The following is a 21,739-nucleotide window of genomic DNA, read 5'->3' on the forward strand; positions in this document are numbered from 1 at the left end:
GTGTAATAAGTTCTTTTCAATCTGGATAAAACATGTATGTCTTGGCTCTATAGCAATGCCTACTTACAGCAGGTCAAAAGGTAAAAAGCATTGATCTACACAGCAGGTAGAAAGGTGTTAGGATCTTCAGGAAAAACAGCCCAGGTTTACAGCATAAGAAATCAGCACCTCAGCTCAGACGTCAGTAGATGTGAGTGGATCAGAGACATGCAAAAGAAAGGCAGACCATAGTGTCGATCGTGCATAAAATTTATATAAACAAACAACAAATTTTAGGAATTGTACTCACATTGTGTACATAATCATGGTTCACATAAGGCTTTACTTGAGGCAAATGGAGTGCTGGTTCAGTGTGGAGCAGCTCACCGGGGATCTTCTCCTTAGACTCACAACAGACCGGGTGGGAGATGGCGTCTGACGTCACATCCGCTGTTGGGGTGACGGCATCCGGTCTTGGAGGCAAACAGTGGGGGAACTCAGCAACTCTGAAGCCTTCAGTAGAAAGAGCAGCTGCAGCAATGAAAGTGGCTCTACGCGTTTCGTCGTACTAGACTACTTCCTCAGGAGCAATGAATAATTCTCAAATGAGTTGTGGGTTTATATATACTAAACAATTGAACAAATAAGCAATTAACCAATTTAATATAACAATTATATAATTGAAAATTTAAAAGATACACTGGTTCTCCAATAAATAGGTACATAACTCAGTGTTCAAAAAACGGCGCAGTGTTAATACAAATAGGCATTTAAAACAACATCTAAGTAAATAAAATATCTAAGTAAATAAAATTCAGGATCTAATCATGATAATATTCTAGGTGTTTATAGGGAGCCATAACTAATTGGTTCTTATGTACTCACAGAGCAAAAACGAGGGAGAGAGAGGGGAGAAGAATATAAGAGTGAATTAGTAACATATTAGTAACATATTAAGATTGATTAAAATATACACTTATATGTATCAAAAGTAATAAAAATATAAATATACATAAAATATATATAAAAATATAAAAAAACCTTTGTTCATTTAGTAAGTGACCCAATATTGATAATAAAAGGCACCTGACATATAGCTAATGTCAGTGGGAGAGGTCGCAGAAAGGATATACAGAGATAAGGGGCCCGAGCAGACCGTGCATTAGATAAGAAATGGGATAATCTCAAATTCTGCATTAAGCCCATTTGGCATTAATGTTTTTAATTTGTGTATCCAATACATCTCACGTCTGCTCAGATCTACATCTCTGTTGCGACCCCTCCAGTGTTGTCGCACATGCTCAATGGCAGTGAATTTTAGTCCTTTAGTATTGGAATTGTGGTACTTAGCAAAATGTTTGGACACACTATGCGTTAGTATGCTTCTCCTAATATTGCTGAGGTGTTCTACAATACGTGTTCTGATGGCTCTTTTAGTTTTTCCCACGTATTGTAGTCCACAGGGGCATTCTAATAGGTATATGACATAGTCACTATAACAATTCATATATTGCTTTATTTTAAAGTGTTCTTTGGTTACATTACACATAAAGTTCTTTTTGTCCGTCTGTTTATGTTCACATGCCTTGCACATTGTGCAACCAAAGAAGCCCTCCAGATTCTGAAGCCATCCTTTATTTGTTGTTTCTATCTTTTTTAGGGCACTTGGAGCGACAATACTCTTCAGATTTTGTGCTTTTTTAAAAATTATTTTTGGGTTCTCTGGGAGTGTGCTATTTAAAATTGGGTCACTCTTTAAAACATGCCAATGTTTTCGAATAATTTTACCAATATTGCTGGCATCTTTATTGTAAGTTGTCAGAAAAGCTGTGTCAAATACATTGTTTTTTACTAATGGTGTTATTTCTTTTTTAGGTTCCAATAAATCTTTTCTATCCAGGTTTTTCGCTTTATTGAACGCAGTGTCTAAAATTTCTTTCTTATAGTTCTTTTGTTTAAAGCGTGACTCCAAAGTTTTGCACTGTTCTTCAAATACAGTTTCTTCCGTGCAATTCCTACGCATTCTTCTAAATTGGCTATAGGGGACATTATCCATCCACTGGTGATGATGGCAACTTGAACGCAAAATATAATTGTTGCTGTCAACATTTTTAAAAAACGATTTCGTTTTAAGAAGACCCTCTTCAATATATATCACCAGATCTAAATAATTGATCGAAGACTTACTTGAAGTCGAGGTGAATTGTAAATTCATGGTATTGTTATTCAGACCTGCTATATAGTCGTCTAGGTCTGTTTGGTCACCCTGCCAAATTAATATAATGTCGTCAATGTAGCGCCGCCATAGGACAACACCCTCCCCCAGCATGCCATTGGGCCAGATGTTTTGGTCCTCCCAAAAACCCATGAATAGGTTTGCATAGCTGGGGGCGAATTTCGTTCCCATGGCGGTGCCACATTTCTGTAAATAAAAGGTGTCTTCAAACAGAAAAAAGTTTTTTTCCAAAATAAAAGCTATAGTTTGTTTATATAAATTTTATGCACGATCGACACTATGGTCTGCCTTTCTTTTGCATGTCTCTGATCCACTCACATCTACTGACGTCTGAGCTGAGGTGCTGATTTCTTATGCTGTAAACCTGGGCTGTTGTTCCTGAAGATCCTAACACCTTTCTACCTGCTGTGTAGATCAATGCTTTTTACCTTTTGACCTGCTGTAAGTAGGCATTGCTATAGAGCCAAGACATACATGTTTTATCCAGATTGAAAAGAACTTATTACACTATTGTATGCATTTATTTTTTATTTTTCATGGTGTATCCCTGCTATCTTCGCTCCCTTCCCATCCCGGACAAGAACAATGAAATCTAGTCAGGGCCATCACATGCAGAGTGTGATACCCTGTTCTACAGTATAAAGAGCAAGACTCTCCTTCATGTGCTGTTCAACACTGCAGCAATAAGGAAGAGGGTTAGCTTTGCTGAAAATGGTTTAATAATAATAATAATAAATAATAATAATTTTATTTCATATAGGGACTCAAAGCACTACCCTGCCCAAATGAGCGTACAATCTATGATTTTGAAGCCTGAGGCACAGGGAGATAAAGTGACTTGCCCAAGGTCATTGCTAACAGTGTCTTTACTCACTCAGCCGCTCCTTCCGTGTAAAAGGTAACCTACTAGGAGGAACGTAACAGGGGCCCTCGCACTTAACAATGTGACAGGACATCGTTTAAGAAGCCAAACAATGAATCTAACAACACACTCCATTAAAAAAAAAAATTTATGTTTAAAACTAGGCTTATTGTACTGCTGATCCTTTTGTCAACAAACCTCAAAATGACACGAATGATTTTACACAAACTTTACATGTGGAAACGCTGAGAAAAGGTTTCTCCGCTTATTGAACAGCAAAGAGAATCTGAATGCAATCTTTTAATGTCTGACTTCAAAGATTGGTGCACAGGAGTATTAACCTCTGTGATTAAAACACTGTTTTTTGGTCAATGTTAGATTACACGTAAAATCACTCTGAAAAGAAAGCTACAGGTTTGATTTTTTTTTTATTTAGACTTTCAAAGGACACCCCATTATTCAATTATCTGTTGAGTAGGGAAATACAAACTATTAAATGTTCCCATTTTCTATTCACTCAAAAGTCGCAAATTCACCAAGCTGAACAACCTAATAGAGGATTAGAACCATAATCAACCCCCTCTGGTGGAATTAGCGCATTAAACCATTTATTCAGGTCAAACAAAAACAGAGCCTTTCAATGGTAACGGGGGAGGGTCGGGGAAAGATGTGTCACTATGACAGACAGCACTATCGCCTCCAGTGCTGAAGCCCTGTGTTCCAAGCTCCTCCAGGATTGAAGAGGGTTAATTGGTTTTATGAGTGTCTTCATAATCCTAGTTAAAGAAGCAATAAAGAAAATAATGATTATTTTTTTTTTTTTAAAGATTATGAGGGCTGAAGGTCCCAAGGACCTGAACATCCAAAGACTTACTACTGAGGGCCCCAGGCGCAGGACATATTTTACCAATTTTTTCCAGTATTTTTAGTTACAGGCAATTGGAAGAAATATTTTCTGGACAATGAATACGCAGTGATAAGTTTGGGACAATAACCTCTGTCTAGACCAGGTCTCTTCAACTGGTGGCCCATTGGCCGTAAAATGGCCCGCTGACCCTCTGGTCCCTAAGCAACTAATGTGAAATTAGCAGGAGCAAAGGGCAACGTTTTACACTAAAACTCACTTGTAAGTTAATGTATATGGTTAGATGTTCTAAATGCTTGCAAAATGCGGAAATATTATATTTTCAAGTCTTTAAATGGATCCAAACTTACCTTACAGTAAACTTGTGCTCCTGCTACTCCTAAATGTTTTATGCTCTGGTCCCTTTGGTGAACAGGTTGAAGGACCCTTATCTAGACCTTCAAATAAAGTGTTTAAGGGCGTTGTTGCATTAACCAATGTTTCATTCAAACTACGCATGTCATGCCTTTACTGTACCATTTTAAATACCGATTTCATAATTTACAAAAGTGAGTCTAACAAATAATACTTTATATCAGTGTTTCACTGTTATACGTTTAGACTTATTACCCCAGGGTATATATACACATTGATAAGTGTGCTTTTCTAACAATGTTTTAAAGACTGCCCATTTAGCTTTCACATTTTCCCTGCAAAAACATCATCCCAATTTATTCCTTGTACAGTAGATTAGTCCTCAGTTTTTTAAAACATTCTAAAGTCTAAAGTCTTTGTTGAACCCAAGTAATATGGTTTTTGAGAATGTATTTAAAATGAGACCATGTTTTGTTCACCGTTACCCAAATGTTTCCGGACTTGAATATTTGTTATTACTTCTACATTGTTTGATGTTACCATATCCAGTATTGCCCCTCTCTCCCTCTCCTGGTTGGATCCTAATAAATTTGGGTCATGTAATTGTCATGTAATTGTCTTTAAGCATCCCCAAAAACCTGTTTCCTTTCAGTGTAATGCTAATCTCATTGCCCCAGTCTATGTCTGGATTTAAAATTACCCATAATGTAACATGACCGAGTTTTGATGCCTTCTCCATTGGCAAACGTATTTTGCCTTCCTCAATCTCACAGATATTTGGTGGTTTATAGCATATTCCTACAAACATTTTCTTTGTACTTTTACCTCCACTGCTAATTTCTATCCACAAAGTCTTAACATTTTCATCATGCCCTTCATAAACATCTTCCCTTTATAATAGGTTTTAGATCCAGTTTAAAATATAAATATACTCCACCTCCTCTTCGATTGGCTCGATTCTCTGAAAAAGGGAATAACCCTCTAAATGAACTGTCCAGCCATGAGTTTCATCCCACCATGTTTCAGTAATGCCTATGATATCATACTGCTCCCTTGAAACTATTAATTCAAGCTCACCCATTTATCTGCATGCTTCTTGCCTTAGTCCGTTCTTATAGTCCCGGCGACAATGCGTGAAAACAAGGGCGTGATTTAATCCGTCGCGTGTGCCTATAGTTGGCGCGACAAAAATCGCTGAAGTCAATGGAAATTGATTTTTCCGGTGACCGCCATGTGACGGCAGAGGGCACTAATTGGCTGAACCGCTCACGGCCACGCCGGACGGTTGCCGTCTCGTCTCCTACACTATAGGCAAAAATCGCTATTACAACAGCGACGGATTATGTCACGCCGTCGTAGCTGGGACTATAAGCGCAGTCTTAGCAAGCATGCATTTAAGACTTTTTCCCCGTCTGTACTATTATCTGACCTGCTCCTGCCTTTCAACTCCAATTGGATGTAGTCTTTAGAAGTTTGCTAGTATTATCTGTATTTAATATGGGCGTCTCCCTGCTTGTCAAACACCAACTTGCCCCCAGTCTACCTCCATGATCCCTTGCTATTTCCCCATCCCTATCTATTCTATTAATTTTGTTATCTGTTTCTTGTCCCCCCTCCATCCTAGTTTAAAATCTCCTCCAACCCTTTTAACATGCTCCCCCCTAGCACAGAAGATCCCTCTTCATTGAGGTGCAATCCATCCCTACCATAAAGATAGCACCTCTCAGAAAAGGAGTCCCAGTGCTCTAAAATACCAAACCCTCCTTCCTACAACACTTTCTTAGCCATGCATTAACCTCCCTAATGTCCAATTGTCTCCCTGAGGTAGTGGATGCCACTGGTAGTGTTTCAGAAAATACTACCTTGAATGTCCTTGCCTTAAGCTTGCGGCCTAGATCCCCGAAATCATTTTTTAGGACCCTCGATCTCTCTCTAACTTTGTCATTAGTACCAACGTGTACCAAAACCGCCGAGCAAGTCCCAGCCCCTCCCAAAAATCTGTCTACCCGATCCGCAATGTGCCGAACCCAAGCCCCCGGGAGACAACAAACTGTTCGAATCATGCGGTCATGGCAACAGATTGCCCTATCTACTTTCATGTCCCAGATGGTCTTTCACAGACGAAACCGGTAGGGTGAGGGTCTCTGAACAGATCTCCCGGTCTGTCTGAAGTAAGGACATTTTATTCTCCTGCCTGTGCTGCAAAACCTTATTCAAGGCTATTGGGCCTGTGTAGTTCACTTTCAACCAAGGTAACTTCAGTGATTGTGAACACAGGGTGTAACCTGAGAGGAGTTCCTGACCTCACCAGCCTCTCTGCTGCAGTCACAGAAAGCATTTTATCCTTACATGCCTGTTTATTTCAGCTACATTTAAGGTACTCCCATAGGCTGAGGAAATGTCGGTCTTGCTATAAAAAGCAACCATGGGAGAAAGTAGGACATATCTCCTGAAGAAGCGTCATATGACGCGAAACGCAGCGGGGAGCGAACATGACCACCGAAGCCCAGCCTGTTGCGGATACCCAGCGGTCTAGCACTAGGGGCGTTCTCCTTCATATGTAAGAAGTAATTTAATCTTCTGCACCCCGTACTTTCCTAGTTGTAGTTCTGTGGGTTTTGAATTGAGAATTCACCATTGTGCATAGACTAGGTGGGTTTACAGATCCTATGTGATCTTTTTTATTCATGTATTTTATCTGATATTGTTATTTTGAGTCAATTTATAAAGCTTTGGAATATTGACTGATGGTTCTTTTCTCTTTTGCGCTTCCTTTTTAAGTATACCTCCCAAAAATCTGTCTACCCGATCCACAATGTGCCGAACCCAAGACCCCGGGAGACAACAAACTGTTCGAATCATGCGGTCATGGCAACAGATTGCCCTATCTACTTTCCTAATAATGGGGTCCCCTACCACCACAATCTTTCTTGGTCTCAGAGTCCCCTCTGTGCTGGAAGAACTATTCTCCTGGCTGCTAGAGGAGTCTCCCCCAGACTTGCCATTCCTGGCCTGACACTCCCAATATCTTCACTCAATATGGCAAATATATTGGGATGGGTCAGCTCAGAACTGGCCTGCTTCTTCCTTTTTCCCTTCTAACTCTGTCAATGTCCCTCAATATTGCAAGTTGCCTCTTCAGATCAGCAATCTGAGATTCTAAAGAGACCACCCGCTCACCCTTCTCACAGCGGTATACTCCTTGGAACAGCTGCTCCAAGTGCACATACATGTGGCAAGATGCGCATTGAGTGGCATTCTCAATCCTGATCTTTGTTGCAACTATGGAGTTAGAAGTGCTATCCATTATCTGTACTTCAATATACTATACCATGTTTCACACATTACTTGTTTGAACTCATTCTGGTTCTTACGCCACACTTAATACAATTAGCACTTTAAATCAAACAGTAATCCAGTCACACCGATCAGGACATGCAAGTTCAGGATTCATTACAAGCCTCTGTTTTAAAGAGGGAGACGCACACCAACCAGGTGTGTTGGCTAAGCAATCAACTAACCACACCCACTGCAGGCTCAACCAGGCATGAGGGGAAAAAAAGCTAGTTACAGAATTTCAATTCCCCCACAATTTTACAATAAATTAACCCACTGTACACTCCCCAAGTTCAGCCACCCCTGCTAGAATATACTGGTATACACAGCACTTCCCTTCTGGTTCTAACTCCACACTTAATACAAACAGCACTTACAATCAAACAGTAATTCAGTCACACAAATGAGGCCAAGATTTTTAGAGTAAGGAGTTAAGGTTATTAGGGTTAGGGGACACTATACCTGCAGCATCCAAATGTCCTGGCGGCACAATTTCCCTTTTAACTATGCACCTGTCTTATCTGCTCTAATACAACGCAATCACACACTGGAGTAAATAGAATACATGTCTAAGGCGTCCACTGTACCCTTTGACACTAAGGGATTATTCATTAAGATGAGCTAGTGCAGGTAAGGGCCTTACCACACAGAAACGTCCACTGATTTCAATTGAACTATCCGTGCAATAGTGCCAACATGAGCACTATCAAAGTTGAATTTAACCGAATAATATCTGGTATAACATGACTGCTATAGAATTACATTATTTGTATGACTATTTAAGTGTGCTCTAGCAAAATGTGTTTTGGTTTGCGACTTTTGCCTTTAGCGTACGCAACATTGTCAAGTCTTGCCTTAACTTCATAAAACCTTTCACTGCACGTAATGGCTCATGAAAAAAATGTATTATGTTTTCCTATTATTTCCGATTCATTCTAAGTCAAAATGTAAAAATAAACAAGAAATCAGAATACATAGAGAAAAAAAATAACCTCTTGGCTGCCCTGATTTTTTTTTAAAGCCTAAATATGACACCTTAAAAATAAAAAAAAACATATTAAAAAAAAAATTTAAAAAAGGAGAAAAATACAATAGGACAGTTAATGCTTGTTATGCCTTTAAAAGTATTCTGGTGGCAGACATATTGCTGTAGGCTTTCTTCAATCAAGAAACACATGGTAGTGACACTCCACTACAATTGCATGGTTCACAGCTGTGGAGTTCCCAGGGAAGACAATGTAGTTACTGCTAAGGTACTGCTGGGTGAGACCGGCAGTGCTCACGGGCCTGAATAGATCCACAGACCTGACATCCTCATTTTTGTCACCCAGTCTACTGCCGTGAAAAAGGGGCTTGAGGGGAGGCGGGGATAGAAAGCTAAGCTTTTACGAGTGCTGCTCCCCCTGCTGTGCTGCCCTGGGGTGATAAAGTGGATGTTCATACTAATGCACCATTATTGCAAAACAGGAGTTGTAATTGTGGCAGAGGGTGGAGACCAACCTTTATCTGACCGTTATTGGAAATGTCTCGAACGCAGATACAAAGCCTTTTGCAAATGACTCATGCACGGGTGAGCGCAGAAGTTTGGCATGCACTTTTTCGACAAGACATCAAGATAAATAAATGAGTGACCAGCCATTCGCTCCCTCCAGTTCAGGAACCACAGAGGTGACCTCTGCAAACCAAAAGCAGTAAATCTGTGATATCGCTGCTCATCTGCAGCACCGATCACTGGTGTTTCGACTGTTGAATAAAATCCAGTAGCGTTGGACATCTCAACCAAGGAATGGATTCATTTGACCGACTCTTGTAAATATTTTTTTTTTCCCACCAGGTCCTGTGAAAGTCATTGGTATCAGATTCATTGGTGCCACCTTCTCATTTCTCCCTGGCTTATGATGGTATCATCCTTCATTTTTACAACAGAAATCTTCAATTTGTCTGGAGAATCCACATTACTCAGTCTTATCGCTATATTAGGTAAAGAGCATATACCTCCCATCTCAAGCATTTGGGTTAACATGCAAAAATTAGAAGTTAAAAAAAGCTGATCTGAAAAGACACACTTGATTTTTATTTGAGCATAAATCATCTATAACTAACCTTTTAAACATATTCCCACCAGTAGTTCATGTTGGGAAGTTTCCCTGGAGGAACTGCTCACTTATTAAGTCTACTCACTTTACTGTCACTTACAATATGGTATTAATAATAATACATAGATTTCAAATAACTGTATTTCATATAGCACTTTTCTCCCAATGGGACTCAAAGCGCTTCACAATTACAGTATAATGCCCAGACGAGTTTACAATCTATGTTTTTGGTGCCTGAGGCACAGGGAGATAAAGTAACTTGCCCAAGGTCACAGGAGCTGACACCGGGATTTGAATTTTTTTTTTTTTTTTAAGTGAAACTTCTTTGCTGGCACTTAAGAGTTTTGATAGGAAAAACCACTTGTGTTGTTACAAAAATCCGTGACGGAGGTGACGTCACTATACTAATGGGCGCACACCTGCGCACACCTCAAAGCGCATACCTCACACTTCCAGGCCGCATGGAGATTGTAGCCAGCGCATGCGCAGAAGAGGAGCTTGCAGGCAGTATCGCGGGCCTCTGCGCATGCACACCACGCATCACGCATAAGACAGACAGGAAACCCTGCAAGAAGGTTCTGGTAGGAAGAAGGGAGGGCCCGAGCCCCAGGGCTGCGAGAGAGCCGCGTCCCCCGAGATCCCGGTGATGAAACAGACACACACACACGAGGAATTCATTATTAATTCACAGTTAGTATAAATATAGAAGTGCAAATAGCTAAAAGAGGGGGGGGGGGGGGTGCCGAACACACGCATGTTCCAAGTCAAACTCCTTGGCTTTTTGTCACTTAAATAGTGTTTTGATTTTTAATTAAAAACATCACCATCACAAACACAATTTCGGTGACAAAAGACAAATAAGTTTTATGCGCATGCTCGGCACATACACTTTTTTTTTTTTTTTAACTCCCATTGCAAAAAATTAGTTACAAGACAGCAGTGGATTGGGGGAAGCTATAGAGTAATGTTCCTGAAACCTATACATTAATTCCAACCTAACCAATGGCATCAACTAGAAAAGCAATGTTTAGTTTAGTTATGGTTATGTGTTGCTGTTCAGTATCGATTTGGTGAACTTCAATTTTATTTCCCCAATTTCCCTGGTTGTACCTCTGCACTCACCTCCTACAGGGTGCAAGAACAGGGGGCACTATTTACCAAGCGGTGCTACGTCACAAGACACCGCCACAGTGCCGGAAGACACCTTATGGCTCATTCCCAAAAATGTCCTGTGGAATAGCACTGCTTAGTAAATATGACCAGATTCTAGTGGAGGGTAAGAGAGGCATTACCTTGGTTTCTTCTATTCGCATAGTGTCCAGCAAGTAGTGAAGAAGCTCCTGGCTGTCCTGCTGCTGGAAAGTTTTAAACCGAGGGGCCCTGGGAAATCACAGAAACAAAGCCACGCCATGAGATCAGATAAGTCACAATGCAGCCACAGCAAAGGGTGACAGTCACACATTTAAAGCAGCAATTTGTCTGCCCTACTAAAAATAAAATGCATTTGAACATATTTGAACCAGGAGATCTGCAGAAGTATTAAAGCCCTGGTCATATAGCACTTTCTCCCAAAGGGACTCAAAGCGCTTCACAATTGCAGTACAGTGCGCTGTAAGCAGCACATAGAATTGTTACAGACAGTCCCTGCCCTGTAGAGACACACCGAGATAAAGTGACGTGCCCAAGGTCACAAGGAGCCGACACCGGGATTTGAACCTGGCTCCCCCGGCTTCACACTCGGTGCTGTTGTTTACATAGTCAGTGACTTTACCCACTGAGCCGCTCCTCGATATTCCATGCCTGGCCTTTTTCTGACGCAAACATGTCTGTAAGCAATGCCGGCTAATGACAAGGAGAAAGCATTGCTTGCAAGCTCCTCTGAGCAGTGATTGTGTCTGTAAACAAAATTGTACGTGCTGCATACTGCGCACTATACTATAATTGTGAAGTGCTTTGAGTCCCAGTTAGGAGAAAAGTGCTATATGAAATAATAACTTTATTACTGGTATTAAAACCTGGTGTGGTCAGAGGAGTAAGAGAATGACTAACTTCCAGTGATAATAATCACACTTGTGTATCACCTCCTCTATATCATACACTAAATGAATAGAGGAAGGTTAGGGAGCAGACAGTAAGTAAAAGGCAGACAATATAAAAGGAGAATTCCTTCACCAAGTCTCAATTACCCCGCTAACTAACGAAATCAGAAAAACTTCCTGCACTGGTGTCATTTCGTTTTTCAAAGCATCAATAATTTGGGCAGATTCATCAAGCACAGGTACGGGTTTACACAACCAGTCTGCAGTCACCAGCCATTAACTGGGAGCTATTTCTGGCCGGGTACGCGAACCTGTACTGGTGATTTATAAAGCTGCCCACTGAGAGTTTATCCAGTAAACCCATCAGTGATATATGTCATTATGTTGCCATATGGGACTACACTTTCAAAATAGTGCACTCCTTGCCCAAAGAGTTGAAAAATATTTGTAGCTGTTAAAAAATAAATTAATATATATTACAGTTAGGTCCGGAAATAATTGGACAATGACAATTTTCATAATTTTGGCTCTGCACGCCACCACAATGGATTTGAAATGAAACAACCGAGATGCAATAGAAGTGCAGACTTTCAGCTTTAATTCAAGGGGTTGAACAAAAATATTGTATGAAACGTTTAGGAATTGCAACCATTTTCATACACAGTCCCCTTATTTTAGGGGCTCAAATGTAATTGGACAAATTAACACAATCATAAATAAAATGTTCATTTTTAATACTTTGTCGAGAATCCTTTGCAGGCAATGACTGCTTGAAGTCTGGAACGCATGGACATCACCAAACTCTGGGTTTCCTCCTTTGTGATGCTTTGCCAGGCTTTTACTGCAGCTGTCTTCAGTTGTTGTCTGTTCATGTGTCTTTCTGCCTTAAGTTTTGTCTTCAGCAAGTGAAATGCATGCTCGATCGGGTTGAGATCAGGTGATTGACTCAGCCATTGCAGAAAATTCCACTTCTTTGCCTTAAAAAACTCCTCGGTTGCTTTTGCAGTATGTTTTGTGTCATTGAAAATCTATAAAGTGAAGCGCCGTCCAATCAACTTCGCTGAATTTGGCTGAATCTGAGCAGACAATATATCCCTATACACTTCAGAATTCACCTGGCTGCTTCTGTCTTCTGTCACATCATCAATAAACACTAGGTGTTGGCTCCTTGTGACCCTGGGCAAGTCACTTTATCTCCCTGTGCCTCAGGCACCAAAAACATAGATTGTAAGCGCCATGGAGCAGGGACTGTGTCTGCAAAATGTCTCTGTAAAGCGCTACGTAAAACTAGCAGCGCTATACAAGAACATGCTATTATTATTATTACTAGTGACCCAGTGCCATTGTAAGCCATGTATGCCCCCGTGCCATCACACTGCCTCCGCCGTGTTTTACAGATAATGTGGTATGCTTCGGATCATGAGCCGTTCCAAGCCTTCTCCATACTTTTTTCTTCCCATCATTCTGGTACAGGTTGATCTTAGTTTCATCTGTCCAAAGAATGCTGTTCCAGAACTGGGCTGGCTTTTTTAGATATTGTTTGGCAAAGTCTAATCTGGCCTTTCTATTCTTGAGGCTTATGAATGGTTTGCTCCTTGTGGTGAACCCTCTGTATTTGCTCTCGTGAAGTCTTCTTTTTATGGTAGACTTGGATAATGATATGCCTACCTCCTGAAGAGTGTTCTTCACTTTGCTGGATGCTGTGAAGGGGTTTTTCTTTACCATGGAAAGGATCCTACGATCATCCACCATTGTTCGTCTTCCGTGGACGTCCAGACCTTTTTGTGTTGCAGAGCTCACCAGTGCGTTCTTTTTTTCTCAGAATGTATCAAACTGTTGATTTGGCCACTCCTAATGTTCCTACTATATCTCTGATGGATTTTCTTTTTTTTGCAGCCTAAGGATGCCCTGTTTCACTTGCATTGAGAGCTCCTTTGACCGCATGTTGTGGGTTCACAGCAACAGCTTCCAAATGCAAATGCCACACCTGGAATCAACTCCAGATCTTTTACCTGCTTAATTGATGATGAAATAACGAAGGAATAGCCCACACCTGTCCATTTAACAGCTTTTGAGTCAATTGTCCAATTTCTTTTTGTCCCTTGAAAAAGAGTGGGCTACATATTAAAAAGATGTAATTCCTAAAACCTTCCTCCAATTTGGATGTGAATACCCTCAAATTAAAGCTGATAGACTGCACTTTAAGCCCATATTCATTATTTAACTGTAACTTGAATTTATTTTGGTACACAGCCAAAATAACAAAACGTGTATCAGTGTCCAATTATTTCCGGACCTAACTGTATATATAACAGTGAAAAATGTTCCCATGGAAAAAGTGACATCAATTTTTTGTATCTCCAAAATATGCAATACACAAGCAAGTATTTCTATACAGTGCTACAGAATCCAAGAAATGCATACATAGATTTGTTGCGATGAAAATAAACAAAAAATATATTTTCTAAAAATCGAGCATCATGGCTTACACCTTCAAATGGGCAGATATGACTGCATTCTTATCTGCAAAACAGAGGTACATTTCAAACTGATTTTGCAATGCTGTGCACTGCTGCATCATTCAATTGAAACTAAAGCCTTTCAGAGGATACCAATTGGATGTATTGCCAACTCACTGGTGACAATACAAACATGCAATGCATGGTTTGTCCTCAGGCAGCAAGGGGTTAAAGTCAAATTCAAATACATATACAATAATTCTCTCACACAATGCAAACGGAAATTCTTCAGTTTGGGGTTTTATAGGAATATGTCTGTCACAAATGAAACCAGTCTGCACTAGCATTGATTAACTGAAAGCTGACAGCTAAAAGATGTGCACTCTCGTCTCCTTGAAAATATGCCCCAAGCAAGATCCTTGGCAAAACTGGACGACTGGGACGGTTGGTTGAGTTGACCGCTCACAGATGTGAAGACATATGGGAGCCAGCGCCAATGCGCTACAACCTGTTGTACAGTGTCAGCAGTATAATGACAGAACAGGTTGGGACCCGGCTAATGGTCACACGAAGCGAAGGGAACTGTCACTGCTAGATACATGTTAATAAAGCCCGCGTTCCCCTTGAGATATATATATATACACACTATATTATTTTTTAGGATAGGATCAGCGGCATACTGCAAAAGATCCAGGACGAGAAGGGGAAAAAATGGTTCTCAGGGAAAGACAACAGCTGTTATACAAGAAAAATCCCAAAGAGGACAAGAAATCCCAACATTAGAAACATCTGATGAATTGATAAATATCAATTTATCCAATATCAAATATCTAGTTTTGAAGTTTGTCTTATCTTTTTCACCTTTGCATGGAGCTGATTCATTTACTTGGATCAAAGATCTAAACCTATTTTGCAGCAAACTACTTTTGCAGAAGTTGTTTTCTAAAACTACCCAGGAAATGGATTGCAATTCACAGGACAACACTGACCCCTTGTGGAACACACAGGAACTCAGGGTTATAGCTGACATATAGATACTTCTCGATGATGAGGTAGATGGTATTGGTATTGCCTATGCTGTAGTTTATCCTGTATTTCCCAAAGTGAAATCTAAATCCATGTTTTGTCCTCCTTTACAGACGTGTTCACAGGTTTAAAATTTCATGAGTGTGGTTACTAAGGAATTCTCCTCTTTGCCTAAATTATGTGGAATTAAAAATCTAACCGCAGGTGAATGTCATGCTATTGACCAATTACAACAGATGTGAACAATAGAAATTAAGGCAACCAACAAGGGTGGCAACGTGGTCCTATGGCCAAAAGTCATGTATGAAAAGGAGGCTCTTCGACAGCCCTGTGACTGACTCTGGCTGTTATGAGGAGCTTCCAAGTGATCCAACCATTCAATACAAACTCTTGCTGGATGGCTTGATTAAAGATGCGGTAGCATTGGGAATCATTACATTAAAATCTAGTGAGGGACTGATTTCAAAACATCCAGTGGTCCCCACTTTTTATATGCTGCTCAAGGTTCACAAGAATCTCTCCTATTCCCCGGGTCGACCAATTGTGTCTGGCATAGGGGAGCTGTGCGAACCTGTCTGTTGGTTTTTAGATTTTTTTCCCGACCGTTTGTAGAAACACTCCCGTCACATCTCAGACACAACGGACGTTCTTCAGCGACTCGACCAGCTAACTCTGGACAGGGGGACCGTGCTTGCCACTTGTGTTGTAGAGTTTTTATATATCAGCATACATCACAAGGATGGTCCATGGGCAGCATGGTATTTCCTGTCAATGGGTAATTTGGAAGATGACTTGATTCAGTTTTTGTTGGATTTATTACAATTTGTTTGAACACCCAATTATTTTGTATTTAAAACCAAATTTTATTTACCGACTAGAGGTACGGCGATGGGTGCCACATGTGCGCCCTGCTATGTCAATCTTTTCCTGGGACAATGGGAGAGAGAGATCGTGTTGCAGGAAGACAGCAATTCTGATGTGAAACATGCTGTTATGGTTGAGGTTCATTGACGATATTTTGATCATCTGGGATGGTTCTATACCAGATCTCCGGATGTTCTTCAATGACCTCAACCATAACTGTCTTAATATCAAACTGACAAGCAGAGAGTGTACATTTTCTGGATCTCAGCATACATTTAGATTCAAATGCTGGAATTTTTACAGATATTCATATAAAGGACATGGCGACAAACTCTGTCCTTCATGCCTCCAGTGCACATCCTTCCCACCGGATTAGGGGTGTCCCGGTGGGGGAGTTCCTCAGACTCAAGAGAAACTGCTCCTCCAGTGTTATTTTTAACAAAAGATTGGCTGAAATGGTTTCTCGTTTCCAGGCCTGTGGATACAGTAATGCGGTCATCAAGAGGGGCAGGAAGATCTGCAAAACCAGAACACGCAATTCACTTTTGATATCTAAAAAGGATGACAAGACAACAGGAGATAAAACCATAAGATTTATTGGTACTTACAATCGAAATTGGTTGAAATACAGACAAGCGTTTCAGAAACACTGGCATCTACTTACGACGGACCAAGATTTAAAAAATATTAGGAGGTTCTATTAATATGGCGAGTTGGCGGGCACCAAACCTAGCCGACAAACTTGTACATAGACATTACAGCGTCAGCAAGCCCACAAATTTCATTTCTAAGATTGTCCCAAATGGCTTTTCTTTATGCCGGACATGTTCAGCATGCCAGCATATGTAAACTGCAAAGGCATTTTTTTATTCCAGCAAAATAGCAAGATATGATATACGATCTGCCCTAAACTGTAAATCTAGGGGGGTGGTAAATAATTTAACTTGTTCTTGCTCCAAAACCTATATAGGCATGAGTACACGAGAATGACAGTTCTGTAGAGCATGTAATATTAAAAACAACTGACGTGATCCAACAGCAGGCAGAAAAATCACGTCAGTGGCCAAACATTGCAAATTAAAACATGGCTCTGATCCAAACCATCTGAGAGCATTTGCCATTGACCAAGTCCATTTGGGCATCCGTGGAGACTTGGAAAAAATACTGTTGCAGCGAGAGTGCCGTTGTATTACAAAATTGGGTACTTTGCTACCACAGGGTTTGAACGACTACATGGGTTACACCATGTTTTTGTGATCCATCCATTTGTCATTTTGGTTTATTTTATTTTATAGTGTAAAAATGTAATCACCCTCGATGTGGATATATGGTACTTTATGCCTTATAATATATCTTTGGATTTATAGCAGGAATTCCAATATACTGTGATAAATGAATAATAATATTTTTTTAAAAATCTGAAATTTGATTAATTTTGATAACAATATTATAATTCATACACTATATGACTATAAGCGTATTCTCTGTTTCTGTTACTATAACTGAGTTATGCAAGAGGTTAAAATTTGGGGATTTCTAAATACAATGCTGCATATTTCCATTGTTTGGAGACATTACAGTATGTCTTTAAATAGTCATGTATTATGCTCTATTTGAGTCATTTAACATACCACTAAACAGTACTATGTATGAATGGATATAAGAGAGTTCATTTGCAATTACATATTTACATTTGTCTAGTATATAATGTCTAGATATAGGCAGTTCTTCACCATGAATGTAAGGTGTTAAAGATACAAATATCTGACTGAGCATATGGATGATTGACAATATTTGAGCTCTAGTAACTCTGTATTTTATGTTTGCAATATTGTGGCTAGGGATTTATAACCAACTAGCTGATATACCCGGCGTTGCCCGTGATGTAATGTTCTGCCTCCCCCATCCTCCCTCAACTCCCTTCCCCCCCTCTTCACATCTGTTCAGGCTTCCCCCCCTTCTCTCCTGACTCCCTTCACCCCTCTCCCTCTCTCCCCCCCTCTCACTCCCCTCTCTCCTGACTCCCTCTCCCCCCCCTCTCTCCTGACTCCCTCTCTCCCGCCCTCTCTCCTGACTCCCTCTCTCCTGACTGAATACCACCCCCCGCCTGTCCGCTGTGCGCCGCCATCTTACCGGGGGCATCTGCAGGAGGAAGGGGGTCCTTCTGGAGGCTGCCTGCCCACTGCCTGTCCCCCCGCCGGGGAGGGAGGTAAGTGAGCGTTGGCGGCTGGAGCAGGAGGGCTGCGCCGCGCTTCCCCTCCGTCCGGGAGCCAGTGGGGGGGAGGGAGAGGGAGAGAGTTGGGTGACGTCATAGAGCCACGAATCTGATTGGCCAGAGGCTGAGGACCAATCAGATTCACCGCAGCTATTACCAACCTTTCGATTTTATATATTAAGATACAACATTTTCAGTGTGATGGGTCTAGTTTTTGCAACATCCAACCCTTTAACTTTGATTCTTTGTTATCTTAAAAGTATCTTTACCATATGTGCTAAGGTTTAGTGGTTGTGTCTTACAGGTGCGCCAACGAGTATTCTAAAACTTGCCTTGGAAAATCTGGGGCAATCACCAGCAAGACCCAGGTACATGCTGGGTACATGCTGCAACATTTCAGTGACATTTCTGCAGACAGACTAATGGCCCATCGGATTAACACAGCGGGGTCCCTGGCAGTCCCATTCAAACTGAATGGCAGTTCAAACTGAATGGGACTGCCAGGGACTCCTGCTGTGTTAAACCGATGGGCCATTAGTCTGTGTGCAGAAATGTCACTGAAATGTTGCAGCATGTACCCAGCATGTACCTGGGTTTTGTTGGTGATAGCCCCAGATTTTCCAAGGCAAGTTTTAGAACACTTGTCGGCGCACCTGCGTGTGTTGTTTGCATTTCTTGTACTCAAAATGTGTAGATCAGCTGTTGTCAGAGTACACCCCTACCAATCCGGATCGGTTAATCACATCAGCTGTGATGGCCCCGCGCTGCTCGTTTTTAAATGTGTCCTGACATCATGTGGAGGTGGGGTATATATGGATCCACTTGTCACTTCCTTGTTAAGCCCCCCGAAGAATCGGGATGGGAAAACGTACGTCTGGGCTGTCTGTGTGTCCTTGTCCTCTCCAGAGTGCACCTCACAACAGTGTCTGATGACCGTGAACTTCACCCGGTGGATATATAAGGTTGCGCACTCGTGTCTGGCTCCAGCTACATCAGCAGCAGTTTTTTCAAGCTCCCGGATGCCGTTTTTTTGCCTAAGTATCCCTTTACTTCTATCTGATCCATGCTTCACTGTGGTCTCTGGGACTTGTCTCACGTTATATATACCAACATGGTTCAGTCAGTCTATCTGAACTGATGTATACAGCCATTTCTTCACCTGTAATATTGGCCGTTTATGGGCTGCTGTAGCTTAATGCCTTTATCAACTCATGAGTGCTGCTATATATATTTTTCCTTGAGGTTGTGCCATTCATAATGCTTTATGTTTGCTGAGGATTTTTCCTATTTCACCATTTTCGTAATTGGACCTGCCGGTCTAAGGGGTATGAGGTTACTTGTTTGCCTCATTACTCTTTACTTATGAATGACAGGGTTCAATAATAAGATAATTTCCCTTATAGTATTAGGTTTCTCACGTGTTAAAAATAAGATTTTTTTCCCCCCCCTTTGATACATCTAGTGCAACTTTTTCCTCCTAATACTTACTGTAGTCAGTGAAAGAAAGAGATTGGAAATGTTAACCATTTGTAATTATCCAGCAAAGCCTTTTAGGTAGAAAGGTCACTGTAGAAAGCAGTACAATTAGAAAAGTCTCCTGATCCAAAGAGGTTCTCTAAATCTTTAATTAGATGTATGATGGTGCTATGGAAATGTATTGCAGGTTTCACCATATCGGTCCTCAAGAGTACTGAACCAGAAAATTGGATAATTGCTTGAGCCAACTTCAAACATACATCGGAGATCAACCCATTTACCTCTTAAGCATCAAAGTAAAAAAAAAAAGTAAAGATGATCATAAGAGATGACAATTACAATAATAATCACAAGAAGACCGTTGTATTCGAACAGCCTTCCTTTTCCCATAAAGTTTTCCAAGCCATCTAAACAGTGAATGATAACAATGTGAAGAACAAAGATTGAAATTAATGAAGTCATTTGATCATTCAGTTGTAGCAATAACATTCTGCAGATTCACAAATATTTTTATGAAGATAGCTACAAGGACAAGCGAATCGATTTTTTTTGGCAAACCAACGAAAACCGTGGATCAGAAAAATAAAACAGAAATATTTAAGGGAATAATAATAAAATAAATTAAAAAAGAAGACAGTTACGTGATGTCACATGACATCGTGGCGTCATTTGACAACGCGTGTGAAAAGCCACCGGAGCCAAGGTAAGTTAGGTTTACAGAGGCCCTGCAGCTCCCCCGGCACTTAATTTAAGTACCTTCAGGAAGCACGCGGGGCCTCTGTAAACCCTGCGCCCCCCCGCACTCGGTCTCTCGCCCCTCCTGGGCGTCGCGCTACCCAGTTTGCGCACCGCTAGTCTACAACATCAATAGCACAAACTTCTACGTCCTCCCTCTACTGTATGTATTCCTGGGTCACCTTCTATACACCTCTGTTTGCATTTAAGCCTCGAGCACCTAACACAATACTAGACAAAATAACCTTTGTATTTCATTTTAAGCATGCACTACCTTCAAAGAATAAAACAAGCAATCTAACAGGTAAACACCCATGTATTATGCACAGATCCAAGTAAAGAAACAATACATTTCTCAGTTATGTACTTTCTAGGAAATTGGGTGCACATCAAAGATTTAAAAAAAAAAATTGTATAACGGAGAGTATTTATTACATAAAACCAAGGGTGGAAAATAGCTTAGCATTGATTAACTGAAAGCTGACAGCTAAAAGATGTGCACTCTCGTCTCCTTGAAAATATGCCCCAAGCAAGATCCTTGGCAAAACTGGACGACTGGGACGGTTGGTTGAGTTGACCGCTCACAGATGTGGAGACATATGGGAGCCAGCGCCAATGCGCTACAACCTGTTGTACAGTGTCAGCAGTATAATGACAGAACAGGTTGGGACCCGGCTAATGGTCACACGAAGCGAAGGGAACTGTCACTGCTAGATACATGTTAATAAAGCCTGTATTTTCCCTGCACCTCCCCTTCTTACTCTAAAATAAGATACGTGTAAAAAATATATTTATATATATATTACACATACACATATATACACATATGTACGCATACATAACCCACCCACCTTCCGTGGGTTACAACTAACCTTATACCACTCTACCATTTCAGGGATGCCTAGTGAAAAAGCTACAATGTAACTGGCACTACCAAAAATGTTAATAACTACAGATTCCTGCGGAATATGTGCACAAGGCAAACAAGACACGCAAAAGCACAATATTACTCTGACAATCTCCTCCAGAATATATCAAACCCAGCTAACTTCTGGAAAGTTATCCACAATATATTCCAGCCTTGTAGCCATCAACAACCAAGTAATATCACTAAGGAGGATATTACGCTGACAAATCCCACTGACATTGCAAATTCATTCAATGATTACTTTGTGGGGTGTGCTACTAACTTATTAG

The 21,739-nt window shown here is 40.8% G+C and overlaps 1 protein-coding gene across 5 annotated transcripts in view; it reads right to left on the bottom strand.

Moving 5' to 3' along the window:
• USP45 (ubiquitin specific peptidase 45) overlaps positions 1-21,739 on the bottom strand; it is a 109,660-nt gene that overhangs the window by 24,206 nt on the left and 63,715 nt on the right. For all 5 annotated transcript variants that reach the window (XM_075597514.1, XM_075597515.1, XM_075597516.1 and 2 more), the window contains one exon: positions 11,021-11,108. In XM_075597514.1, coding sequence (XP_075453629.1) covers positions 11,021-11,108 — 88 coding nt within the window. The remainder of the gene's footprint in view (positions 1-11,020; positions 11,109-21,739) is intronic.

Source organism: Ascaphus truei, chromosome 4, assembly GCF_040206685.1.
Source record: "Ascaphus truei isolate aAscTru1 chromosome 4, aAscTru1.hap1, whole genome shotgun sequence".
Lineage (NCBI taxonomy): Eukaryota > Metazoa > Chordata > Amphibia > Anura > Ascaphidae > Ascaphus > Ascaphus truei.